The sequence below is a fragment of the Spermophilus citellus genome (genome assembly GCF_964194105.1).
Source record: "Spermophilus citellus genome assembly, chromosome: 16".
Lineage (NCBI taxonomy): Eukaryota > Metazoa > Chordata > Mammalia > Rodentia > Sciuridae > Spermophilus > Spermophilus citellus.
The window spans coordinates 86452139-86477459 of record NC_138196.1 but is presented as its reverse complement, the minus strand read 5'-3'; the positions used below and the strand labels follow the sequence as shown (position 1 = coordinate 86477459).

General features: G+C 62.7%; 1 protein-coding gene across 9 annotated transcripts in view; it reads left to right on the top strand.

Moving 5' to 3' along the window:
• The window catches only part of ARHGEF10 (Rho guanine nucleotide exchange factor 10), a 147199-nt gene that overhangs the window by 56253 nt on the left and 65625 nt on the right, over nt 1–25321 (top strand). For all 9 annotated transcript variants that reach the window (XM_081269100.1, XM_081269103.1, XM_081269102.1 and 6 more), the window contains one exon: nt 13773–13942. In XM_081269100.1, coding sequence (XP_081125226.1) covers nt 13773–13942 — 170 coding nt within the window. The remainder of the gene's footprint in view (nt 1–13772; nt 13943–25321) is intronic.

The following is a 25321-nucleotide window of genomic DNA, read 5'->3' as shown; positions in this document are numbered from 1 at the left end:
GGTCCTCAACGTCACCCTTACTCCTGCTCCCTGCTCCCCGGGTCCTGACCGTCACCCTTACTCCTTCTCCCCGGGTCCTCACCGTCACCCTTACTCCTGCTCCCCGGGTCTTCACCGTCACCCTTACTCCTGCTCCCGGGGTCCTCACCGTCACCCTTACTCCTGCTCCCGGGTCCTCACCGTCACCCTTACTCCTGCTCCCCGGGTCCTCACCGTCACCCTTACTCCTGTTCCCCGGGTCCTCACCGTCACCCTCACTCCTGCTCCCGGGTTCCTCACCGTCACCCTCAATCCTGCTCCCCGGATCCTCACCGTCACCCTCACTCCTGCTCCCGGGTCCTCACCGTCACCCTTACTCCTGCTCCCGAGGTCCTCACCGTCACCCTTACTCCTGCTCCCCGGGTCCTCACCGTCACCCTTACTCCTGCTCCCCGGGTCCTCACCGTCACCCTTACTCCTGCTCCCGAGGTCCTCACCGTCACCCTTACTCCTGCTCCCCGGGTCCTCACCGTCACCCTTACTCCTGCTCCCCGGGTCCTCACCGTCACCCTTACTCCTGCTCCCGGGGTCCTCAACGTCACCCTTACTCCTGCTCCCTGCTCCCCGGGTCCTGACCGTCACCCTTACTCCTTCTCCCCGGGTCCTCACCGTCACCCTTACTCCTGCTCCCCGGGTCTTCACCGTCACCCTTACTCCTGCTCCCCGGGTCCTCACCGTCACCCTTACTCCTGCTCCCGGGTCCTCACCGTCACCCTTACTCCTGCTCCGTGCTCCCCGGGTCCTCACCGTCACCCTTACTCCTGCTCCCGGGTCCTCACCGTCACCCTCACTCCTGCTCCCCGGGTCCTCACCGTCACCCTTACTCCTGCTCCCTGGGTCCTCACCGTCACCCTTACTCCTGCTCCCGAGGTCCTCACCGTCACCCTCACTCCTGCTCCCGGGGTCCTCACCGTCACCCTTACTCCTGCTCCCCGGGTCCTCACCGTCACCCTCACTCCTGCTCCCGGGGTCCTCACCGTCACCCTTACTCCTGCTCCCCGGGTCCTCACCGTCACCCTTACTCCTGCTCCCGGGTCCTCACCGTCACCCTTACTCCTGCTCCCGGGTCCTCACCGTCACCCTTACTCCTGCTCCCTGCTCCCCGGGTCCTCACCGTCACCCTTACTCCTGCTCCCGGGTCCTCACCGTCACCCTTACTCCTGCTCCCGAGGTCCTCACCGTCACCCTTACTCCTGCTCCCTGCTCCCCGGGTCCTCACCGTCACCCTTACTCCTGCTCCCCGGGTCCTCACCGTCACCCTTACTCCTGCTCCCGGGTCCTCACCGTCACCCTCACTCCTGCTCCCCGGGTCCTCACCGTCACCCTCACTCCTGCTCCCGGGTCCTCACCGTCACCCTTACTCCTGCTCCCCGCTCCCCGGGTCCTCACCGTCACCCTTACTCCTGCTCCCGGGTCCTCACCGTCACCCTTACTCCTGCTCCCGGGGTCCTCACCGTCACCCTTACTCCTGCTCCCGAGGTCCTCACCGTCACCCTTACTCCTGCTCCCGGGGTCCTCACCGTCACCCTTACTCCTGCTCCCGGGTCCTCACCGTCACCCTCACTCCTGCTCCCGGGTCCTCACCGTCACCCTTACTCCTGCTCCCGAGGTCCTCACCGTCACCCTTACTCCTGCTCCCAGGTCCTCACCGTCACCCTCACTCCTGCTCCCGGGTCCTCACCGTCACCCTTACTCCTGCTCCCCGGGTCCTCACCGTCACCCTTACTCCTGCTCCCCGGGTCCTCACCGTCACCCTCACTCCTGCTCCCGGGTCCTCACCGTCACCCTTACTCCTGCTCCCCCGGGTCCTCACCGTCACCCTCATTCCTGCTCCCGGGTCCTCACCGTCACCCTTACTCCTGCTCCCCCGGGTCCTCACCGTCACCCTCACTCCTGCTCCCGGGTCCTCACCGTCACCCTAACTCCTGCTCCCGGGTCCTCACCGTCACCCTTACTCCTGCTCCCGGGGTCCTCACCGTCACCCTCACTCCTGCTCCCGGGTCCTCACCGTCACCCTTACTCCTGCTCCCCGGGTCCTCACCGTCACCCTTACTCCCGCTCCCCGGGTCCTCACCGTCACCCTTACTCCTGCTCCCTGCTCCCCGGGTCCTCACCGTCACCCTTACTCCTGCTCCCCGGGTCCTCACCGTCACCCTCACTCCTGCTCCCCGGGTCCTCACCGTCACCCTTACTCCTGCTCCCCGGGTCCTCACCGTCACCCTTACTCCTGCTCCCGGGTCCTCACCGTCACCCTTCCTCCTGCTCCCGGGTCCTCACCGTCACCCTTACTCCTGCTCCCCGGGTCCTCACCGTCACCCTTACTCCTGCTCCCCGGGTCCTCACCGTCACCCTTACTCCTGCTCCCGGGGTCCTCAACGTCACCCTTACTCCTGCTCCCTGCTCCCCGGGTCCTCACCGTCACCCTTACTCCTGCTCCCCGGGTCCTCACCGTCACCCTTACTCCTGCTCCCCGGGTCTTCACCGTCACCCTTACTCCTGCTCCCGGGGTCCTCACCGTCACCCTTACTCCTGCTCCCGGGTCCTCACCGTCACCCTCACTCCTGCTCCCCCGGGTCCTCACCGTCACCCTCACTCCTGCTCCCGGGTCCTCACCGTCACCCTTACTCCTGCTCCCCCGGGTCCTCACCGTCACCCTCACTCCTGCTCCCGGGTCCTCACCGTCACCCTTACTCCTGCTCCCCGGGTCCTCACCGTCACCCTTACTCCTGCTCCCCGGGTCCTCACCGTCACCCTTACTCCTGCTCCCGGGTCCTCACCGTCACCCTTACTCCTGCTCCCGGGTCCTCACCGTCACCCTTACTCCTGCTCCCTGCTCCCCGGGTCCTCACCGTCACCCTTACTCCTGCTCCCGGGTCCTCACCGTCACCCTTACTCCTGCTCCCGAGGTCCTCACCGTCACCCTTACTCCTGCTCCCTGCTCCCCGGGTCCTCACCGTCACCCTTACTCCTGCTCCCCGGGTCCTCACCGTCACCCTTACTCCTGCTCCCGGGTCCTCACTGTCACCCTCACTCCTGCTCCCCGGGTCCTCACCGTCACCCTCACTCCTGCTCCCGGGTCCTCACCGTCACCCTTACTCCTGCTCCCCGCTCCCCGGGTCCTCACCGTCACCCTTACTCCTGCTCCCGGGTCCTCACCGTCACCCTTACTCCTGCTCCCGGGGTCCTCACCATCACCCTTACTCCTGCTCCCGAGGTCCTCACCGTCACCCTTACTCCTGCTCCCGGGGTCCTCACCGTCACCCTTACTCCTGCTCCCGGGTCCTCACCGTCACCCTCACTCCTGCTCCCGGGTCCTCACCGTCACCCTCACTCCTGCTCCCGAGGTCCTCACCGTCACCCTTACTCCTGCTCCCGGGTCCTCACCGTCACCCTCACTCCTGCTCCCGGGTCCTCACCGTCACCCTTACTCCTGCTCCCCGGGTCCTCACCGTCACCCTTACTCCTGCTCCCCGGGTCCTCACCGTCACCCTCACTCCTGCTCCCGGGTCCTCACCGTCACCCTCACTCCTGCTCCCCCGGGTCCTCACCGTCACCCTCACTCCTGCTCCCGGGTCCTCACCGTCACCCTTACTCCTGCTCCCCCGGGTCCTCACCGTCACCCTCACTCCTGCTCCCGGGTCCTCACCGTCACCCTAACTCCTGCTCCCGGGTCCTCACCGTCACCCTTACTCCTGCTCCCGGGGTCCTCACCGTCACCCTCACTCCTGCTCCCGGGTCCTCACCGTCACCCTTACTCCTGCTCCCCGGGTCCTCACCGTCACCCTTACTCCCGCTCCCCGGGTCCTCACCGTCACCCTTACTCCTGCTCCCTGCTCCCCGGGTCCTCACCGTCACCCTCACTCCTGCTCCCCGGGTCCTCACCGTCACCCTCACTCCTGCTCCCCGGGTCCTCACCGTCACCCTTACTCCTGCTCCCCGGGTCCTCACCGTCACCCTTACTCCTGCTCCCGGGTCCTCACCGTCACCCTTCCTCCTGCTCCCGGGTCCTCACCGTCACCCTTACTCCTGCTCCCCGGGTCCTCACCGTCACCCTTACTCCTGCTCCCCGGGTCCTCACCGTCACCCTTACTCCTGCTCCCGGGGTCCTCAACGTCACCCTTACTCCTGCTCCCTGCTCCCCGGGTCCTCACCGTCACCCTTACTCCTGCTCCCCGGGTCCTCACCGTCACCCTTACTCCTGCTCCCCGGGTCTTCACCGTCACCCTTACTCCTGCTCCCGGGTCCTCACCGTCACCCTCACTCCTTCTCCCCGGGTCCTCACCGTCACCCTCACTCCTGCTCCCCGGGTCCTCACCGTCACCCTCACTCCTGCTCCCGGGGTCCTCACCGTCACCCTCACTCCTGCTCCCGGGGTCCTCACCGTCACCCTCACTCCTGCTCCCCGGGTCCTCACCGTCACCCTCACTCCTGCTCCCCGGGTCCTCACCGTCACCCTCACTCCTGCTCCCGGGGTCCTCACCGTCACCCTTACTCCTGCTCCCGGGTCCTCACCGTCACCCTCACTCCTGCTCCCCTGGGTCCTCACCGTCACCCTCACTCCTGCTCCCGGGTCCTCACCGTCACCCTTACTCCTGCTCCCCGGGTCCTCACCGTCACCCTCACTCCTGCTCCCGGGTCCTCACCGTCACCCTCACTCCTGCTCCCCGGGTCCTCACCGTCACCCTTACTCCTGCTCCCCGGGTCCTCACCGTCACCCTCACTCCTGCTCCCGGGTCCTCACCGTCACCCTTACTCCTGCTCCCCCGGGTCCTCACCGTCACCCTCACTCCTGCTCCCGGGTCCTCACCGTCACCCTTACTCCTGCTCCCCCGGGTCCTCACCGTCACCCTCACTCCTGCTCCCGGGTCCTCACCGTCACCCTAACTCCTGCTCCCGGGTCCTCACCGTCACCCTTACTCCTGCTCCCGGGGTCCTCACCGTCACCCTCACTCCTGCTCCCGGGTCCTCACCGTCACCCTTACTCCTGCTCCCGGGGTCCTCACCGTCACCCTTACTCCTGCTCCTTGCTCCCCGGGTCCTCACCGTCACACTCACTCCTGCTCCCGGGTCCTCACCGTCACCCTCACTCCTGCTCCCCGGGTCCTCACCGTCACCCTTACTCCTGCTCCCGGGTCCTCACCGTCACCCTCACTCCTGCTCCCCGGGTCCTCACCGTCATCCTCACTCCTGCTCCCCGGGTCCTCACCGTCACCCTCACTCCTGCTCCCCGGGTCCTCACCGTCACCCTCACTCCTTCTCCCCGGGTCCTCACCGTCACCCTCACTCCTGCTCCCCGGGTCCTCACCGTCACCCTCACTCCTGCTCCCCGGGTCCTCACCGTCACCCTCACTCCTGCTCCCCGGGTCCTCACCGTCACCCTCACTCCTGCTCCCCGGGTCCTCACCGTCACCCTCACTCCTGCTCCCCGGGTCCTCACCGTCACCCTCACTCCTGCTCCCCGGGTCCTCACCCTCACCCTTACTCCTGCTCCCCGGGTCCTCACCGTCACCCTTACTCCTGCTCCCCGGGTCTTCACCGTCACCCTTACTCCTGCTCCCGGGGTCCTCACCGTCACCCTTACTCCTGCTCCCGGGTCCTCACCGTCACCCTTACTCCTGCTCCCCGGGTCCTCACCGTCACCCTTACTCCTGCTCCCCGGGTCCTCACCGTCACCCTTACTCCTGCTCCCCGGGTCCTCACCGTCACCCTTACTCCTGCTCCCGGGGTCCTCACCGTCACCCTTACTCCTGCTCCCCGGGTCCTCACCGTCACCCTCACTCCTGCTCCCCGGGTCCTCACCGTCACCCTTACTCCTGCTCCCGGGGTCCTCACCGTCACCCTCACTCCTGCTCCCCGGGTCCTCACCGTCACCCTTACTCCTGCTCCCGGGGTCCTCACCGTCACCCTTACTCCTGCTCCCCGGGGTCCTCACCGTCACCCTCACTCCTGCTCCCCGGGTCCTCACCGTCACCCTTACTCCTGCTCCCGGGTCCTCACCGTCACCCTTACTCCTGCTCCCTGCTCCCCGGGTCCTCTCCGTCACCCTTACTCCTGCTCCCCGGGTCCTCACCGTCACCCTTACTCCTGCTCCCGAGGTCCTCACCGTCACCCTTACTCCTGCTCCCCGGGTCCTCACCGTCACCCTTACTCCTGCTCCCCGGGTCCTCACCGTCACCCTTACTCCTGCTCCCGGGGTCCTCACCGTCACCCTTACTCCTGCTCCCGGGTCCTCACCGTCACCCTTACTCCTGCTCCCCGGGTCCTCACCGTCACCCTTACTCCTGCTCCCGGGTCCTCACCGTCACCCTTACTCCTGCTCTCTGGGTCCTCACCGTCACCCTTACTCCTGCTCCCGGGGTCCTCACCGTCACCCTTACTCCTGCTCCCGGGGTCCTCACCGTCACCCTTACTCCTGCTCCCCGGGTCCTCACCGTCACCCTCACTCCTGCACCCCGGGTCCTCACCGTCACCCTCACTCCTGCTCCCCGGGTCCTCACCGTCACCCTCACTCCTGCTCCCCGGGTCCTCACCGTCACCCTTCCTCCTGCTCCCGGGGTCCTCACCGTCACCCTTACTCCTGCTCCCCGGGTCCTCACCGTCACCCTTACTCCTGCTCCCCGGGTCCTCACCGTCACCCTTACTCCTGCACCCCGGGTCCTCACCGTCACCCTTACTCCTGCTCCCGGGGTCCTCACCGTCACCCTTACTCCTGCTCCCCGGGTCCTCACCGTCACCCTTACTCCTGCTCCCCGGGTCCTCACCGTCACCCTTACTCCTGCTCCCGGGTCCTCACCGTCACCCTTACTCCTGCTCCCGGGTCCTCACTGTCACCCTCACTCCTGCTCCCCGGGTCCTCACCGTCACCCTCACTCCTGCTCCCGGGTCCTCACCGTCACCCTTACTCCTGCTCCCCGCTCCCCGGGTCCTCACCGTCACCCTTACTCCTGCTCCCGGGTCCTCACCGTCACCCTTACTCCTGCTCCCGGGGTCCTCACCGTCACCCTTACTCCTGCTCCCGAGGTCCTCACCGTCACCCTTACTCCTGCTCCCGGGGTCCTCACCGTCACCCTTACTCCTGCTCCCGGGGTCCTCACCGTCACCCTCACTCCTGCTCCCCGGGGTCCTCACCGTCACCCTTACTCCTGCTCCCCGGGTCCTCACCGTCACCCTTACTCCTGCTCCCCGGGTCCTCACCGTCACCCTCACTCCTGCTCCCGGGTCCTCACCGTCACCCTTACTCCTGCTCCCTGCTCCCCGGGTCCTCACCGTCACCCTTACTCCTGCTCCCGGGTCCTCACCGTCACCCTTACTCCTGCTCCCTGGGTCCTCACCGTCACCCTTACTCCTGCTCCCCGGGTCCTCACCGTCACCCTTACTCCTGCTCCCCGGGTCCTCACCGTCACCCTTACTCCTGCTCCCCGGGGTCCTCACCGTCACCCTCACTCCTGCTCCCCGGGTCCTCACCGTCACCCTCACTCCTGCTCCCCGGGTCCTCACCGTCACCCTTACTCCTGCTCCCCGGGTCCTCACCGTCACCCTTACTCCTGCTCCCCGGGTCCTCACCTTCACCCTTACTCCTGCTCCCGGGGTCCTCACCGTCACCCTCACTCCTGCTCCCGGGGTCCTCACCGTCACCCTCACTCCTGCTCCCGAGGTCCTCACCGTCACCCTCACTCCTGCTCCCCGGGGTCCTCACCGTCACCCTTACTCCTGCTCCCCGGGTCCTCACCGTCACCCTTACTCCTGCTCCCCGGGTCCTCACCGTCACCCTTACTCCTGCTCCCGGGTCCTCACCGTCACCCTTACTCCTGCTCCCGGGTCCTCATCGTCACCCTCACTCCTGCTCCCCGGGTCCTCACCGTCACCCTCACTCCTGCTCCCGGGGTCCTCACCGTCACCCTCACTCCTGCTCCCCGGGTCCTCACCGTCACCCTCACTCCTGCTCCCGGGGTCCTCACCGTCACCCTCACTCCTGCTCCCCGGGTCCTCACCGTCACCCTTACTCCTGCTCCCTGCTCCCGGGTCCTCACCGTCACCCTTACTCCTGCTCCCCGGGTCCTCACCGTCACCCTTACTCCTGCTCCCCGGGTCCTCACCGTCACCCTTACTCCTGCTCCCGGGGTCCTCACCGTCACCCTCACTCCTGCTCCCCGGGTCCTCACCGTCACCCTCACTCCTGCTCCCGGGGTCCTCACCGTCACCCTCACTCCTGCTCCCCGGGTCCTCACCGTCACCCTCACTCCTGCTCCCGGGGTCCTCACCGTCACCCTCACTCCTGCTCCCCGGGTCCTCACCGTCACCCTCACTCCTTCTCCCCGGGTCCTCACCGTCACCTTCACTCCTGCTCCCCGGGTCCTCACCGTCACCCTCACTCCTGCTCCCCGGGTCCTCACCGTCACCCTCACTCCTGCTCCCCGGGTCCTCACCGTCACCCTCACTCCTGCTCCCCGGGTCCTCACCGTCACCCTCACTCCTGCTCCCCGGGTCCTCACCCTCACCCTTACTCCTGCTCCCCGGGTCCTCACCGTCACCCTTACTCCTGCTCCCCGGGTCTTCACCGTCACCCTTACTCCTGCTCCCGGGGTCCTCACCGTCACCCTTACTCCTGCTCCCGGGTCCTCACCGTCACCCTTACTCCTGCTCCCCGGGTCCTCACCGTCACCCTTACTCCTGCTCCCCGGGTCCTCACCGTCACCCTTACTCCTGCTCCCCGGGTCCTCACCGTCACCCTTACTCCTGCTCCCCGCGTCCTCACCGTCACCCTTACTCCTGCTCCCGGGGTCCTCACCGTCACCCTCACTCCTGCTCCCCGGGTCCTCACCGTCACCCTCACTCCTGCTCCCCGGGTCCTCACCGTCACCCTCACTCCTGCTCCCGGGGTCCTCACCGTCACCCTCACTCCTGCTCCCCGGGTCCTCACCGTCACCCTTACTCCTGCTCCCGGGGTCCTCACCGTCACCCTCACTCCTGCTCCCCGGGGTCCTCACCGTCACCCTCACTCCTGCTCCCCGGGTCCTCACCGTCACCCTTACTCCTGCTCCCGGGTCCTCACCGTCACCCTTACTCCTGCTCCCTGCTCCCCGGGTCCTCTCCGTCACCCTTACTCCTGCTCCCCGGGTCCTCACCGTCACCCTTACTCCTGCTCCCGAGGTCCTCACCGTCACCCTTACTCCTGCTCCCCGGGTCCTCACCGTCACCCTTACTCCTGCTCCCCGGGTCCTCACCGTCACCCTTACTCCTGCTCCCGGGGTCCTCACCGTCACCCTTACTCCTGCTCCCGGGTCCTCACCGTCACCCTTACTCCTGCTCCCCGGGTCCTCACCGTCACCCTTACTCCTGCTCCCCGGGTCCTCACCGTCACCCTCACTCCTGCTCCCGGGGTCCTCACCGTCACCCTCACTCCTGCTCCCGGGGTCCTCACCGTCACCCTCACTCCTGCTCCCGAGGTCCTCACCGTCACCCTCACTCCTGCTCCCCGGGGTCCTCACCGTCACCCTTACTCCTGCTCCCCGGGTCCTCACCGTCACCCTTACTCCTGCTCCCCGGGTCCTCACCGTCACCCTTACTCCTGCTCCCGGGTCCTCACCGTCACCCTTACTCCTGCTCCCGGGTCCTCACCGTCACCCTCACTCCTGCTCCCCGGGTCCTCACCGTCACCCTCACTCCTGCTCCCGGGGTCCTCACCGTCACCCTCACTCCTGCTCCCCGGGTCCTCACCGTCACCCTCACTCCTGCTCCCGGGGTCCTCACCGTCACCCTCACTCCTGCTCCCTGCTCCCGGGTCCTCACCGTCACCCTTACTCCTGCTCCCCGGGTCCTCACCGTCACCCTTACTCCTGCTCCCCGGGTCCTCACCGTCACCCTTACTCCTGCTCCCGGGGTCCTCACCGTCACCCTCACTCCTGCTCCCCGGGTCCTCACCGTCACCCTCACTCCTGCTCCCCGGGTCCTCACCGTCACCCTCACTCCTGCTCCCCGGGTCCTCACCGTCACCCTCACTCCTGCTCCCGGGGTCCTCACCGTCACCCTCACTCCTGCTCCCCGGGTCCTCACCGTCACCCTCACTCCTTCTCCCCGGGTCCTCACCGTCACCTTCACTCCTGCTCCCCGGGTCCTCACCGTCACCCTCACTCCTGCTCCCCGGGTCCTCACCGTCACCCTCACTCCTGCTCCCCGGGTCCTCACCGTCACCCTCACTCCTGCTCCCCGGGTCCTCACCGTCACCCTCACTCCTGCTCCCCGGGTCCTCACCCTCACCCTTACTCCTGCTCCCCGGGTCCTCACCGTCACCCTTACTCCTGCTCCCCGGGTCTTCACCGTCACCCTTACTCCTGCTCCCGGGGTCCTCACCGTCACCCTTACTCCTGCTCCCGGGTCCTCACCGTCACCCTTACTCCTGCTCCCCGGGTCCTCACCGTCACCCTTACTCCTGCTCCCCGGGTCCTCACCGTCACCCTTACTCCTGCTCCCCGCGTCCTCACCGTCACCCTTACTCCTGCTCCCGGGGTCCTCACCGTCACCCTTACTCCTGCTCCCCGGGTCCTCACCGTCACCCTCACTCCTGCTCCCCGGGTCCTCACCGTCACCCTTACTCCTGCTCCCGGGGTCCTCACCGTCACCCTCACTCCTGCTCCCCGGGTCCTCACCGTCACCCTTACTCCTGCTCCCGGGGTCCTCACCGTCACCCTTACTCCTGCTCCCCGGGGTCCTCACCGTCACCCTCACTCCTGCTCCCCGGGTCCTCACCGTCACCCTTACTCCTGCTCCCGGGTCCTCACCGTCACCCTTACTCCTGCTCCCTGCTCCCCGGGTCCTCTCCGTCACCCTTACTCCTGCTCCCCGGGTCCTCACCGTCACCCTTACTCCTGCTCCCGAGGTCCTCACCGTCACCCTTACTCCTGCTCCCCGGGTCCTCACCGTCACCCTTACTCCTGCTCCCCGGGTCCTCACCGTCACCCTTACTCCTGCTCCCGGGGTCCTCACCGTCACCCTTACTCCTGCTCCCGGGTCCTCACCGTCACCCTTACTCCTGCTCCCCGGGTCCTCACCGTCACCCTTACTCCTGCTCCCGGGTCCTCACCGTCACCCTTACTCCTGCTCCCTGGGTCCTCACCGTCACCCTTACTCCTGCTCCCGGGGTCCTCACCGTCACCCTTACTCCTGCTCCCGGGGTCCTCACCGTCACCCTTACTCCTGCTCCCCGGGTCCTCACCGTCACCCTCACTCCTGCACCCCGGGTCCTCACCGTCACCCTCACTCCTGCTCCCCGGGTCCTCACCGTCACCCTCACTCCTGCTCCCCGGGTCCTCACCGTCACCCTTCCTCCTGCTCCCGGGGTCCTCACCGTCACCCTTACTCCTGCTCCCCGGGTCCTCACCGTCACCCTTACTCCTGCTCCCCGGGTCCTCACCGTCACCCTTACTCCTGCACCCCGGGTCCTCACCGTCACCCTTACTCCTGCTCCCGGGGTCCTCACCGTCACCCTTACTCCTGCTCCCCGGGTCCTCACCGTCACCCTTACTCCTGCTCCCCGGGTCCTCACCGTCACCCTTACTCCTGCTCCCGGGTCCTCACCGTCACCCTTACTCCTGCTCCCGGGGTCCTCACCGTCACCCTTACTCCTGCTCCCGGGGTCCTCACCGTCACCCTTACTCCTGCTCCCGGGGTCCTCACCGTCACCCTCACTCCTGCTCCCGGGGTCCTCACCGTCACCCTCACTCCTGCTCCCCGGGGTCCTCACCGTCACCCTTACTCCTGCTCCCCGGGTCCTCACCGTCACCCTTACTCCTGCTCCCCGGGTCCTCACCGTCACCCTTACTCCTGCTCCCGGGTCCTCACCGTCACCCTTACTCCTGCTCCCGAGGTCCTCACCGTCACCCTCACTCCTGCTCCCGGGTCCTCACCGTCACCCTCACTCCTGCTCCCGGGTCCTCACCGTCACCCTTACTCCTGCTCCCCGGGTCCTCACCGTCACCCTTACTCCTGCTCCCCGGGTCCTCACCGTCACCCTTACTCCTGCTCCCCGGGGTCCTCACCGTCACCCTCACTCCTGCTCCCCGGGTCCTCACCGTCACCCTCACTCCTGCTCCCCGGGTCCTCACCGTCACCCTTACTCCTGCTCCCCGGGTCCTCACCGTCACCCTTACTCCTGCTCCCCGGGTCCTCACCTTCACCCTTACTCCTGCTCCCGGGGTCCTCACCGTCACCCTCACTCCTGCTCCCGGGGTCCTCACCGTCACCCTCACTCCTGCTCCCGAGGTCCTCACCGTCACCCTCACTCCTGCTCCCCGGGGTCCTCACCGTCACCCTTACTTCTGCTCCCCGGGTCCTCACCGTCACCCTTACTCCTGCTCCCCGGGTCCTCACCGTCACCCTTACTCCTGCTCCCGGGTCCTCACCGTCACCCTTACTCCTGCTCCCGGGTCCTCACCGTCACCCTTACTCCTGCTCCCGAGGTCCTCACCGTCACCCTTACTCCTGCTCCCGGGTCCTCACCGTCACCCTCACTCCTGCTCCCGGGTCCTCACCGTCACCCTTACTCCTGCTCCCCGGGTCCTCACCGTCACCCTTACTCCTGCTCCCCGGGTCCTCACCGTCACCCTTACTCCTGCTCCCCGGGGTCCTCACCGTCACCCTCACTCCTGCTCCCCGGGTCCTCACCGTCACCCTCACTCCTGCTCCCCGGGTCCTCACCGTCACCCTTACTCCTGCTCCCCGGGTCCTCACCGTCACCCTTACTCCTGCTCCCGGGGTCCTCACCGTCACCCTTACTCCTGCTCCCGGGGTCCTCACCGTCACCCTTACTCCTGCTCCCGGGGTCCTCACCGTCACCCTTACTCCTGCTCCCCGGGTCCTCACCGTCACCCTCACTCCTGCTCCCGGGGTCCTCACCGTCACCCTTACTCCTGCTCCCGGGGTCCTCACCGTCACCCTTACTCCTGCTCCCCGGGTCCTCACCGTCACCCTTACTCCTGCTCCCCGGGTCCTCACCGTCACCCTTCCTCCTGCTCCCGGGTCCTCACCGTCACCCTTACTCCTGCTCCCGAGGTCCTCACCGTCACCCTCACTCCTGCTCCCCGGGTCCTCACCGTCACCCTTACTCCTGCTCCCCGGGTCCTCACCGTCACCCTTACTCCTGCTCCCCGGGTCTTCACCGTCACCCTTACTCCTGTTCCTCGGGGTCCTCACCATCATCCTTTCCCTCTTCCCCAGGTCCTCCCTGTCCTTGCCCCTGTTCCAGGCAGTCCTCGCCATCTTGCTGTTGCTCCTCAGGGTCCTCTCCTAATTCTGAGTCTGGTGATCTCTCTGCTGCAGTAAAGATACTTTCGTTTGATTTATGCCAGTGGCATCCCTTGGTGTTTGGCTGCTCCCGCTGCCCACATGTGGGTCTTGCCTGGCCCCCCACCTTACATGCTTCTCTGCCTGTCCCGTGCTGTGATAGGAGTTGGATTGTGGGGTACACCTTTTCCTGAGTTCCCTGTGCACCTCACAGCCGGCGTCGGGGAGTGCAGGGACGTGGTTACTGTGAACCTGTAGGAGCAGGGTCTGGTGGATTCTTCTCCCAGGGATCTCTCTCGAGTTCTTGAGCGCCTCATCTCCAGGCCTCCTGCTCTGCCCCTGAGGCTTCCTGGGAAGCGGGTGCTGGGGTTTTCTGCTTCTCTGAGCCGGGGTGTGAAAGGTCTGAGGATAACCCTGGGCACAGCACTCCTGAGACCAGCCTTCTTGTCTTCCAGCACCTCCCACGAGAGCCGCCCCCCAGCCAGCCAGAGGTACCTGCTGAAGTGGAGTGTGCCTCTAGGGCACACGGACGTGATCCAGTATGGCCCCGGCACAGGGCACCAAGGCAGGTGCCCCACCACACACGCGCCCGAGAGCCTGGCCGTGGTCCCTAATGCGAAGCCACGTGAGTGACCCCATTGCTGTTGTTGCAGGTTGGGGTCCGCCTGTGCCTCACCCGAGGGTTCAGTGGTGGGTCTGGTGGGACAGCTGTCCAGAACGCTTCTGCCGTGCCCCTGAACTTGTCGCACCTGTAGTCCAGCCTCCTGCAGTGTGAGCCCTGGCCACCTGGAGGTGCACTTGGCCACCCCAGCTAGGTTGCCCTTCCATGAAGCACGTGAGCAGGGGGCTTCCTCTCCAGATGGGCACGAATTGCAGGCAGCAGGAAGTCTCAGGTCAGACCTGCTCCTGTGGCCACTGTGCACACTCCAGCTGTGGCCAGCATCTCAATGCTTCTGCCTGGGTTTCCCTGTGACGTTGGTGCTGGTCTGTGAACTTGTCCAGGTGAACTATGGCGCGATGACTAGAGGCTGTGGAAACGTCCAGCATCATGCCTAGTCGGATTGTTCTTACTAAATGTCGTTCATGCTGTGGATTTTGACCCGAGTTCCAAAGTCATTCTTTCCTCCTCCTCCTTTTAAAAATTAAAGCAAGGCTAGGTTTATTCACTTGTTGGCCTCTGCCCCTGGACTGAGGAACCAGGAGAACACAGAGCAGGAGAACTTGGAGAAGACCCCTTTCATGTCAGCTGAGCCATAACCTCTCAGGGTCAGTCCCTGTGCACAGGTTCCACAGCCTGAGAGCCACTGAGAGGCCGCACGTTGATGGGAGTGGGAGTGATGAGCTCCAGGTCTGGTTGGCTGTCCCCTCATGTCGTTTGTTGGTCATCTGCCTAGCAGGCTGCTCTGGGAGTGTTACTTACTAGAGTTGCAGGTCCCCTGAGGTGCTGGCTCTCAGGTGACATGCACACAGAGGGGTGGTGAGCAGAGGAAGGAGGACCAGGGAGGAAGAGAGTGGGGGAGAGATCCTTTTTCAGATTGGCATGACTCATTAACATTTATTCAAGGGCAAATTGAATATCGTAAAACAGTCTTTAAAATCATTTAAAATTATTTAGAAATATCGAAGTTATTCATGTCTGTTTTGTGAACATTTTAGAATGCGTTTGTGCCTGGCACAGTGGCACATGCCTGTTATCCCAGTGACTTGGGAGGCTGAGGCAGGAGGATCACAGGTTCAAGGCCAGCTTCAGCAACTAAGTGAGGCCCTAAGCAACTTTGTGAGACCCTGTCTCAAAATAAAAATGAAAAGGGCTGGGGTTATGGCTTGGTGGTTAAGTGCCCTTGGGTTTAGTCCAGGTTACCAAAAAATAAACAACAAAAACCTGTGTTTGTACCTGAGCTTGCCGTATTGTGTTTGAACAGCTCACGCTGACTGTGATTCGAGACAGCGCAGTCCAGCCCCACCTTCCGTTTCCTTCCTCACCTTTGTGTTGTGACCTGTGCTGACCTTGGAACAGGGGAGGGTCACCAGGGTTAAGGGCACAGAGCAGCTGATTGAGTCAGTCTCCCTAAACCTTGGGAGGAAGGGCCTGGGACGTGTCCGTCTTGCATTTGATTCCCAGAGTCGCTGTGAGTCTTCCTTCCTTCCGCCACGCACGGTGTGAGTAGAGGCACTGAGTGTGGGGTAGCCCTCGCTGTCCCCCCGGGACGTGGTGGAGCCCTCCTGCCCCCTTGGGATGCGGCGGAGCCCTCGCTGTCCCCCCAGGACGTGGTAGAGCCCTCAATGTGCCCCCAGGACGTGGTGGAGCCCTCCTGTCCCCCAGGACGTGGTGGAGCCCTCCTGTCCCCCAGGACGTGGTGGAGCCCTCCTGTCCCCCAGGACGTGGTGGAGCCCTCCTGTCCCTCCAGGACATGGTGGAGCCCTCCTGTCCCTCCAGGACATGGTGGAGCCCTCGCTGTCCCCCTGGGATGTGGCGGAGCCCTCGCTGTCCCCCTGGGATGTGGCGGAGCCCTCGCTGTCCCCCCGGGACGTGGTAGAGCCCTCGCTGTCCCCCTGGGATGCGGCGGAGCCCTTGCTGTCCCCCCAGGACGTGGTAGAGCCCTCAATGTGCCCCCAGGACGTGGTGGAGCCCTCCTGTCCCTCCAGGACGTGGTGGAGCCCTCCTGTCCCTCCAGGACGTGGTGGAGCCCTCGCTGTCCCCCCAGGACGTGGTAGAGCCCTCAATGTGCCCCCAGGACGTGGTGGAGCCCTCCTGTCCCTCCAGGACGTGGTGGAGCCCTCCTGTCCCTCCAGGACGTGGTAGAGCCCTCGCTGTCCCCCCGGGACGTGGTAGAGCCCTCGCTGTCCCCCCAGGACATGGTGGAGCCCTCGCTGTCCCCCCGGGACGTGGTAGAGCCCTCGCTGTCCCCCCAGGACGTGGTAGAGCCCTCGCTGTCCCCCCGGGACGTGGTAGAGCCCTCCTGTCCCCCCAGGACGTGGTAGAGCCCTCAATGTGCCCCCAGGACGTGGTGGAGCCCTCCTGTCCCTCCAGGACGTGGTGGAGCCCTCCTGTCCCTCCAGGACGTGGTGGAGCCCTCCTGTCCCTCCAGGACGTGGTAGAGCCCTCGCTGTCCCCCCGGGACGTGGTAGAGCCCTCAATGTGCCCCCAGGACGTGGTGGAGCCCTCCTGTCCCTCCAGGACGTGGTGGAGCCCTCCTGTCCCTCCAGGACGTGGTAGAGCCCTCGCTGTCCCCCCGGGACGTGGTAGAGCCCTCGCTGTCCCCCCAGGACATGGTGGAGCCCTCGCTGTCCCCCCGGGACGTGGTAGAGCCCTCGCTGTCCCCCCAGGACGTGGTAGAGCCCTCGCTGTCCCCCCGGGACGTGGTAGAGCCCTCCTGTCCCCCCAGGACGTGGTAGAGCCCTCAATGTGCCCCCAGGACGTGGTGGAGCCCTCCTGTCCCTCCAGGACGTGGTGGAGCCCTCCTGTCCCTCCAGGACGTGGTGGAGCCCTCCTGTCCCTCCAGGACGTGGTAGAGCCCTCGCTGTCCCCCCGGGACGTGGTAGAGCCCTCAATGTGCCCCCAGGACGTGGTGGAGCCCTCCTGTCCCTCCAGGACGTGGTGGAGCCCTCCTGTCCCTCCAGGACGTGGTAGAGCCCTCGCTGTCCCCCCGGGACGTGGTAGAGCCCTCGCTGTCCCCCCAGGACATGGTGGAGCCCTCGCTGTCCCCCCGGGACGTGGTAGAGCCCTCGCTGTCCCCCCAGGACGTGGTAGAGCCCTCGCTGTCCCCCCGGGACGTGGTAGAGCCCTCCTGTCCCCCCAGGACGTGGTAGAGCCCTCAATGTGCCCCCAGGACGTGGTGGAGCCCTCCTGTCCCTCCAGGACGTGGTGGAGCCCTCCTGTCCCTCCAGGACGTGGTGGAGCCCTCCTGTCCCTCCAGGACGTGGTAGAGCCCTCGCTGTCCCCCCGGGACGTGGTAGAGCCCTCAATGTGCCCCCAGGACGTGGTGGAGCCCTCCTGTCCCTCCAGGACGTGGTGGAGCCCTCCTGTCCCTCCAGGACGTGGTAGAGCCCTCGCTGTCCCCCCGGGACGTGGTAGAGCCCTCCTGTCCCTCCAGGACGTGGTGGAGCCCTCGCTGTCCCCCTGGGATGCGGCGGAGCCCTCGCTGTCCCCCCAGGACGTGGTAGAGCCCTCGCTGTCCCCCCGGGACGTGGTAGAGCCCTCCTGTCCCTCCAGGACGTGGTGGAGCCCTCGCTGTCCCCCTGGGATGCGGCGGAGCCCTCGCTGTCCCCCCGGGACGTGGTAGAGCCCTCGCTGTCCCCCCGGGACGTGGTAGAGCCCTCGTTGTGCCCCTGGATGTGGCATGAGCCATCGGGAGCCCTCGATGTCGTCGTGAAGAAGTCCCTCCCGGGTCCCTCAGCCCTGGAAGCCCTCCTGGTGAGACTGAGCTGGACGATTCCCGACGTTCACGTGGGAGAGGGCCGGGTTCCTCTTGCTGCGTGTGGTGCTCCACTGACTCGGGTCCCTCCGAGTCCCTTCGCATCCTCATGGGCAGCATGTCCCTTCTTCTTTGGGACTTGGCCGCGTAAATGGCACTTTTCCTCTGCCCGTTGTCCTGTCAGTGGACTCCTGGGTCGTCCACGTCCTGGCTGTCGTGATGCTGTGCCGTGGACACGGGAGTTGGGCGTCTCCTCAGGTGCGTGGCTGGCGGGGGACCCTGGCTCCGGTGAGGACCCTCCATGCTGGGTTCCACCTTCCCTCCAGCGGGGCGCAGGCCCCCCTTTTCTGCCACACCTGCTGGCAGCACCCTGACGGTGCGTGCGTGCCTCTGTGGTCTTGGTCATGATGTTAGGAACTCTTCGTGTCCCTTTTGGCCATATTTTAAAAGTCTTAACAAATCAATTGAAATTTGTTGCTACTGTGTGGCTTGTGAGGTGGGACTCAGCTCAGAATCCTGTGGGGCTTCTTCAGACCTCAGAGTGTCCTGCCGCCCTTCGTCTGGGGATGTGGTCAGTGGCCCACACGTTTGCTGGCAGAGCGAGTGCTGGGATCCTGGTCCATCCAGATTCACACAGCATGGAGAGGGACTGCGGCTGGTCAGGAGGTGAGGGGTCCTGTGGTGTCAGAGCTGTAACATGGACACATCATGCCCAGCTGCAGCCCTGGAGTTGGCCCCCCTGTCTGCACCAGGACTTCAGCCCTTTCCTGGGTCTTGCTCCTTCGGGGGTGACAGCTCCAGTCCACGCTCTGTTCTCCCCTTCTGGTCCCTTACTGTCTCGTTCTGAATCATCGTGAGGGGCCAGGTAGGAGTTCTTGTTCTCACTGCACGTTCACGTGACAGTTCTCCTGTTTGAATGGCTCTGTTCTGGGACACTCTGCTCTGGAAGGCCTTGGTGGTTTGGTGTTGCAGACAGAGCGTAGGTCTCCCTGCCTAGCAACCCGCGCTGGGGGAAGGACCGTGGGAGTCCAGAACCAGCAGGGAGCTGCTCCAGCCCTCCAGTCCCAGGACACTGCCTCGAGTGTGCCTCTGTCATGCAGGCTGGTCTCCTGAGTCCTTGGACTCTGCTCCTAGCACAGGGCTGGAAGCTGCTCACCTTGATCCTCCAGAAACCCATGGATTGGTTCAAGCTTCCTGAATTCCAGAAGTTATTTTGTAAACTGTGGTGCATTTCTTTTCTGGGTGATTGACGAGGTCTCACTGGCTTCCTGGATTACAGCTTGTGGTGGGGGAAGAAAGACTCTGAACCAACCATGGTGCAGTTCCACGGAGGTGCCCATCGCTTCCCATGTGGGGAGTGGAGCTCTGAGAAGGTGCTTTCCCTGTTGCCAGGAGCAACGTGACTCTGGGTGGGTTCTATTCAGGCAGATCTTCACCGCCCGGTTCATTTTCAATAAATAGGTGACAGAACACTCCCAGCTCACAAGGAGCTAAGTAGGAGTCCTGTGGGGGGAGAGGAATGCTAACCTTGTCCTCTGGGGCCTCTCCACCCAGCCAGGTTCCTGGAGAAAGGCTGTGGAGACCGTCCACCACTCTTTAAACCTTCCAAGCCAGATGGCCCCGAAATGGTGGAATAATGATAATAATGATAATAATAGTGCATTTAAGCATATTTTAAAGGGAACACTCATTTGCCTGGGCGAATATTGATCATTTCGTTTTGTAACTTTCCTATCATTCTGTGGTTAGTTATATAAGCCTTAAAAATGAGAGTGCAGCATAAATAGAATGAAGGACAAAGATTAGTCGTTTCAATATATGTGGCCTTTGTCAAAATTCAGCACACATTCACGATTAAAAAACAAACAACAAACACTGAAGAGACTAGGGACAGAGGAACCTGCCTCAACATCATGAAGGTGAGGTGTGAACACCCAAAGCCAGCCTTGTAGTGAACGGGCAACAGAGAGCACTTCCTTCCTAGTCTGGAACGAGATGAGGGTCCACACTCACCACTGCTGTTCAGTGTAGTGCTAGAAGTTCTACCAGAGAGGAGGCAAGAGAGGAAAAGGGGTACACAGTGGGAGAGTTTGAGAAGATAAGATCATACGCTTAAGAGACCCCAAAGCTCCACCACAAGATGGCTAGAGCGGATTCGAGCTCCTGGACAGGCAGGGTCAATGTTGTTAAAACGGCCTCCCACCAAGTCACAGGCAGACTCAGTGCAGACCCATCCACATTCCAGGGTCATTTTCTAGTTCTCCACAGAACTAGGAAAAACAGCTCTCCAGTTCATTTAGAGGAATAACAGACCCAGAATAGCCAAAGCAATTCTAAGCCAAGAAAGAATGCTGGAGGGCTCACAGTTTCTGACTTTAGATTATCGTACAAGATCACAGTCACAAAACTGCATGGTAAGGTGTGAAAACAGATTCCTGGACGAACACACAGAAGAGAAGACAGACAGACCCACACATCTGGTCCAGGACAAGGCTGCCAGGACACACCCTGGAGAAAAGACGCCTCTCTAACAAACGGTGCCACGACAAGTGCCATCCAAGTGTGAAGAGGAGTAGGTCCCTCCCACCCTGTGCCGAAGTCACAGCGGACCAAAGACCTCAGAATTAGACCAGAAACTGGTGACTCCTAGAAGAAAATGCAGTGACTTTCCAAACAGGACCCTAAGCTCAGGTAGTGATACCAAGAGTTGATAATTAAACTAACCATCAAATTAAAATGCTTCTGGAGAGCAAGGAAACAATCAGGAATGGGAAGAGAGAACCCACAGAATGGGGACTAATGGGGGAATTTTGCTACCTACTTTTCCAACAGAAGATTAATTGCCAGAATATATAAAGAACTCAAAAAATTTATCATCAAAGAGCCCAAATAACTCAATTAATAAACAGGCAAATGAACTAAACAGACATTCTTAAAAGAAGAAATACAAAAGGCCAACAAATACATGAAAAAATGTTCAACATCATTTGGAGTTAGGGAAGTGCAAATCAGAGCCACCCAGAGATTTCCTCCCTCACAGTCAGAACGGAGTTATCTGGACACAGACTCTAGTAAGGCTGCAGAGGACGTGGATGAAAGGAACACTTTTGCACTATTGCTGAGATTGTATGGGATTGTATGGAGGTTTCTTAAAAGACCAGGCGTGGAACCACCATGTGACCCAGCTCTACCTCTTCTCGGTATTCATCCTGAAGAATTAAAGCCGTCTGACTACAGTGAGACAGGCACGTCCATGTTTATGGCAGCCCAGTTGACAATGGCCACACTGTGGGACTGTCAACATAGGTGTCTGTCGACGGATGGATGGATATACATACACACAACGGAGTTTTATGTATCCATAAAGAAGAATGAAGTTATAGCATTTGCAGGAAAATGGATGGAACTTGAGACCATTATGTTAAGTGAAACACCCAACCTCAGGTCAAGGGTCGTATGTTTTCTCTCACATGTAGAAGCTAGAGAGGAAAAAGGGAGCAAGGGGCATGGGGGTCTCATGAAAACCAAAGGAGAGCAGTAGGGGAAGAGCACGGGGGATGGCAGGTGGGGAGGGAGGGGGAAACACTGGGGAATGGCATTGCCCAAATTATACTGTCACAACATGTGACAACAAATGACACCGTCATGTACAGTTATAAAGCTCCAGTAAAAGGTATGAAGGAAAAGAGAGGCACGGGCCCGAGGAAAGGTGGCCATACCTGAGGATGGCACGGGGCTATGTGCACCTGGGTCGGGCACTGTTCCGGCTGTGTTCGTAGTGCAGACCTGAGAACTGCAGGACCCAGGCGGGCAGCACATCCAGGGGTCTTGCTCGCCCTGGCAGTGGGCCTGAAGAGGCATGGTGTTCCAGGAAGCATCCGCCTCCCCTCTGCAGAGGGGTCAGTCTCTAGTGCCCACCCTCACTCCCAGTCTTCTAAAAGTGCAGGACACTTCTGCAGTGTGATGGGATCTGTGGGGGACCGGGAGATTGGGGTCACTAACCCCAGGCTGGAAGAGGTGGACTTGTGCTGCCTTGGGACGTGCCACAGGAGAGACCCTGAAAATTTCCAGGAGATACAGAAACCTTTTGGGGCGCAGCGTGTGGAGGGGATAAACCCGAGAGCCCACCAGAGGAGCACACGCCCTGGACAGGACATGCACCAGCAGGTGGAGGTGGAGTGGGCTCCATCAGGAAACTCGGCCCTGGCCCTTCCACGGCAGGAGGGAAGGGGCTCAGTGTGTGGGAACCCGGGCCGTTCTCCCGAGACCGCCCAGGGCTGGGGGGCCTTGGTTCCCCCCTGGCCTGACTGCAGAGACTCCAGCATCTGACCCTGGCCCCTGCCTCGCCCAGCAGTGTGCCTTGCTCTGCTGCCACTAAAGCCCTGTGACTCTCCTCACCTGGGGACGGGTGGCTGAGGCTGGACTTGATGGAGAGCTGGGCAGGCTGCTGCAGGCCTGGCTGGCCCTGTGTCGGGGGCACGGAGTCGCCCAGCCCAGTCACCCTGCGGGCTGCACCTGTGAGAGACGTGGCCTGAGCCTGGCTCCTCTGAGGGAGGGGACCTGACCTCTGACATCGGTGAGCAGGGGCCAGCCTCAGCCGGGAGGCTTTCCATGTCCCGTGAACAACTGGACCTCACGCAGGTGTGGTCAGGAAGCCGGTTGCAGTGGGCGGTCGTCCTTCGTAGCGGGGTGTGTGGCTGGAGGGAGGATTCCTCGATGTCGACCATTCCCCTGTTTTAGTCAGCTGTCTCGCTGTTGTGACGAAAGGGTCGGCCGGAACAGTTTTAGGGGAGGGAAAGTTTATTGAGGGATTCACGGCTTCAGAGGTGTCAATCCGTAGACAGCAGACTCCATTCCACGGGGCTCAAAGAGGCTGAAGACTGTGGAGGAAGAGTGTGGTGGAGGGCAGCTCCCATGATGATCAGGAAGCAGACTCCACCCACAGCCACACCCAGGGCCCTCCTGCAGCCACACCACACCTCCTCCGTCACCAGCTAGTCCCTCCAGGGACTGAATCCCTGACTGGGTGGAGCTCTCCAGGCCCGGTGCTTTCTCCTGTGAACCGTCCTGCATTGCCTCACCTGTGAGCTTTTGGGGGACACCTCACATCCCAACCATGACAGCCTCAGGGATGTCCCATGGTGTGAGCGACCTCCAGGAAGCTCCTGTGACTTGGGCAGTTCCCTGAGTGGCCCTTATGCTCCACCCCTGCTCACACAGGGCACCTCTGCCCCAGCAGGGACTCCTGGTGGTCCTGCTGGCCCTGGAAGCACATCCTCCGTCAGCAGGCATCTGGCCGGCCAGGGTGACCCAGAAAGCCTCCGGCCGTGGTGGTCCTGGTGACTTCTTCTCACAGTAGAGTTGTGAAGGACCAAAGCCCAGTGTGGACACCGCTTGCTGACTCCACACCTGGGTCAGGGGCTGCACTGAAGCTACCTGCCCTCCCGGGCGGGTAAGTGCCACCACAGAGCCAGGTTGCCACCTCCTCTGTCTGCTAGTGGCTTGTGATGCCTTGTCCCAGTTGGAGTTTTTCAGAACACAGGTCCACAGGGAGCCCGGCAGACTTCCTGTGACCAGCAGCTGTACCTGGCTTCCTGTCTGTCACTGGCCATCTCCTGTCACTGCCTTGTGTGCAGAGCCTTGAGTCCCCTCTTCTGGTCATTCATAGGCTCTTCACCTACTGTGCCGTAGAGCGCGAGCACCCGGCATGTCTGCTGCTGTTGGGTGCCCGCGGTCCCCCTCCGCTTCCCAGCCCCTAATCGTCATGGTCTCTGCTCAGTGTCCGCGTGGGAGGGACCTGGTGGTGCTTGTCCTTCTGTGGCGTCCTCGGTCCCATCCAGGTAGTGGGAGTGACAACTGTCGGGTCAGAGCTGAGTACTGGTGCGTGGTGAAGAGCACCGCAGGCCGTCCACCCCGGCCACGGCCCCTCCGCTGGCTGTGGGGTGCCGTGTCGTGCGGCAGTGCACGGGGCGCTGTGCTGGGTGTCCCTTTGCAGATTGCCCTCCATTGCATGCCCAGGGGGTCGCAGGGGCTGTGCAGCACGGTCCTCGGTTTCTGGGACCTGCCTGTGCCCCGCCCTCCTCCCGGCTGCCCTGACCCACGTTCCAGCAGCAGCGTGAGGGCTCGCCCCCAGCACTCTCACCAGCAGCCGCCGTCGTCTGTGTTTTGGGAATAGCCATCCCCACTACCGTGAGGCAGGGTCTCAGCACGGTGTGATTGCATTTCCCTGATGATTAGTGATGCTGAGGATTTTGTTATATATCGTTTTCTTCTTTTGAGAAACATTTATATAGATCTTTCGCCCATTTTTTAAAGTTGTTTTCACAGGTATTGTTAGTTGCTGATGGACCTTTATTTTGTTCATTTATTCACATGTGGTGCTGAGCATCGAACCCAGTGCCTCACACGTGCTAGGCAGGTGCTCCACCACTGAGCCCCAGCCCCATCCTTTGCCCATTTTTAATTGGATGATTGGGTGGTTTTATTTTGAGTTCCTTATGTATTCTGGATACCAAACCTTGGTCAGATGAGTATTTCACGTGCGTTTTCCCCTAATTCTGTAGTCCTGTGGTTGAATCTGGGATGTCCCCCCAAGGCCAGTGTGCTGAAGCCTTGGTCCCCAGTGCAGCAGTGTCCAGAGACGAGCCTTGGGAACTTCACGGGGCTCTGACCTCACCGGGGGCCTGGTCCATGGAGGGCTCACAGCTGAATGGACTGTGGGGAGGTGGCGGAAACCCGGAGGTGGGCCCTTCAGGTGTGCCCTTGGGAACTCCCCCTGCCCTTGGGCAGCTGGAGCTGAGCAGCTCCCCACCCCTCCTCTGCCATGATGTGCTGCCTCACTTAAGCCCAGAGCATGGAGCTGGCCCATCACAGGTAGAAACCTCTGGAACCATGAGCCAAAACAGATCTTTCCCTTCTGTTGCAGTCAGGCGGTGATGGAGAGCTGGCCTGCATGAGAGGGTCGTCTCTTCACTCTGTGCATTTGCTGGGCAGAGGGTCCTAGTTCGATAGAATCTGGTTGGCCTGTTATTGCTTGTGTTGGTTGTGCTTCTGGGGTCTTGTCCAAAATCCCTTGTCAAAGGGCTCTGGGGAAAGTGGATGTTCATGTTAGAAGACTGAGCCTCGGCCACTGTGGGAAAGTCATCTCGGAATGTCCCCTGGTTTTGCTCCTAGGCTTCTGGGACCGCTTTTCCTGCCCTGCCTGTGGGAGCAGGGGTCGCTTCCAGACAGGATGTCTCCAGGGACTGTTCTCCCTGGGAGTTGCTGTTCTGCCTCCTGCCTGTCCTGCTCCAGGGCATTGGGAGGAGACACTGGACAGGACAGGCCTCACAGCACCGCCTCCCCCTGCCTCTCACAGCCACACCTGGCACCAGCAGGTGTGGACTTTGTACCTCGGGGTGCTCCTTCCCACAGGGCAGGTCCTGGCCAGTGTTTCCTTGGTGAGCGCCGTGTCCTTGCTCTCTGAGGAAGCCACCCTGGGAGCAGGCAGGAGGGGCGGGCGCTGGGGAGGGTGGGGGAGGACAGGGGCCAGGGAGGGGACGCTGGTGGTGCCAGGGACGGTGACTGTGCAACTCAGGAGGGGCCAAGTC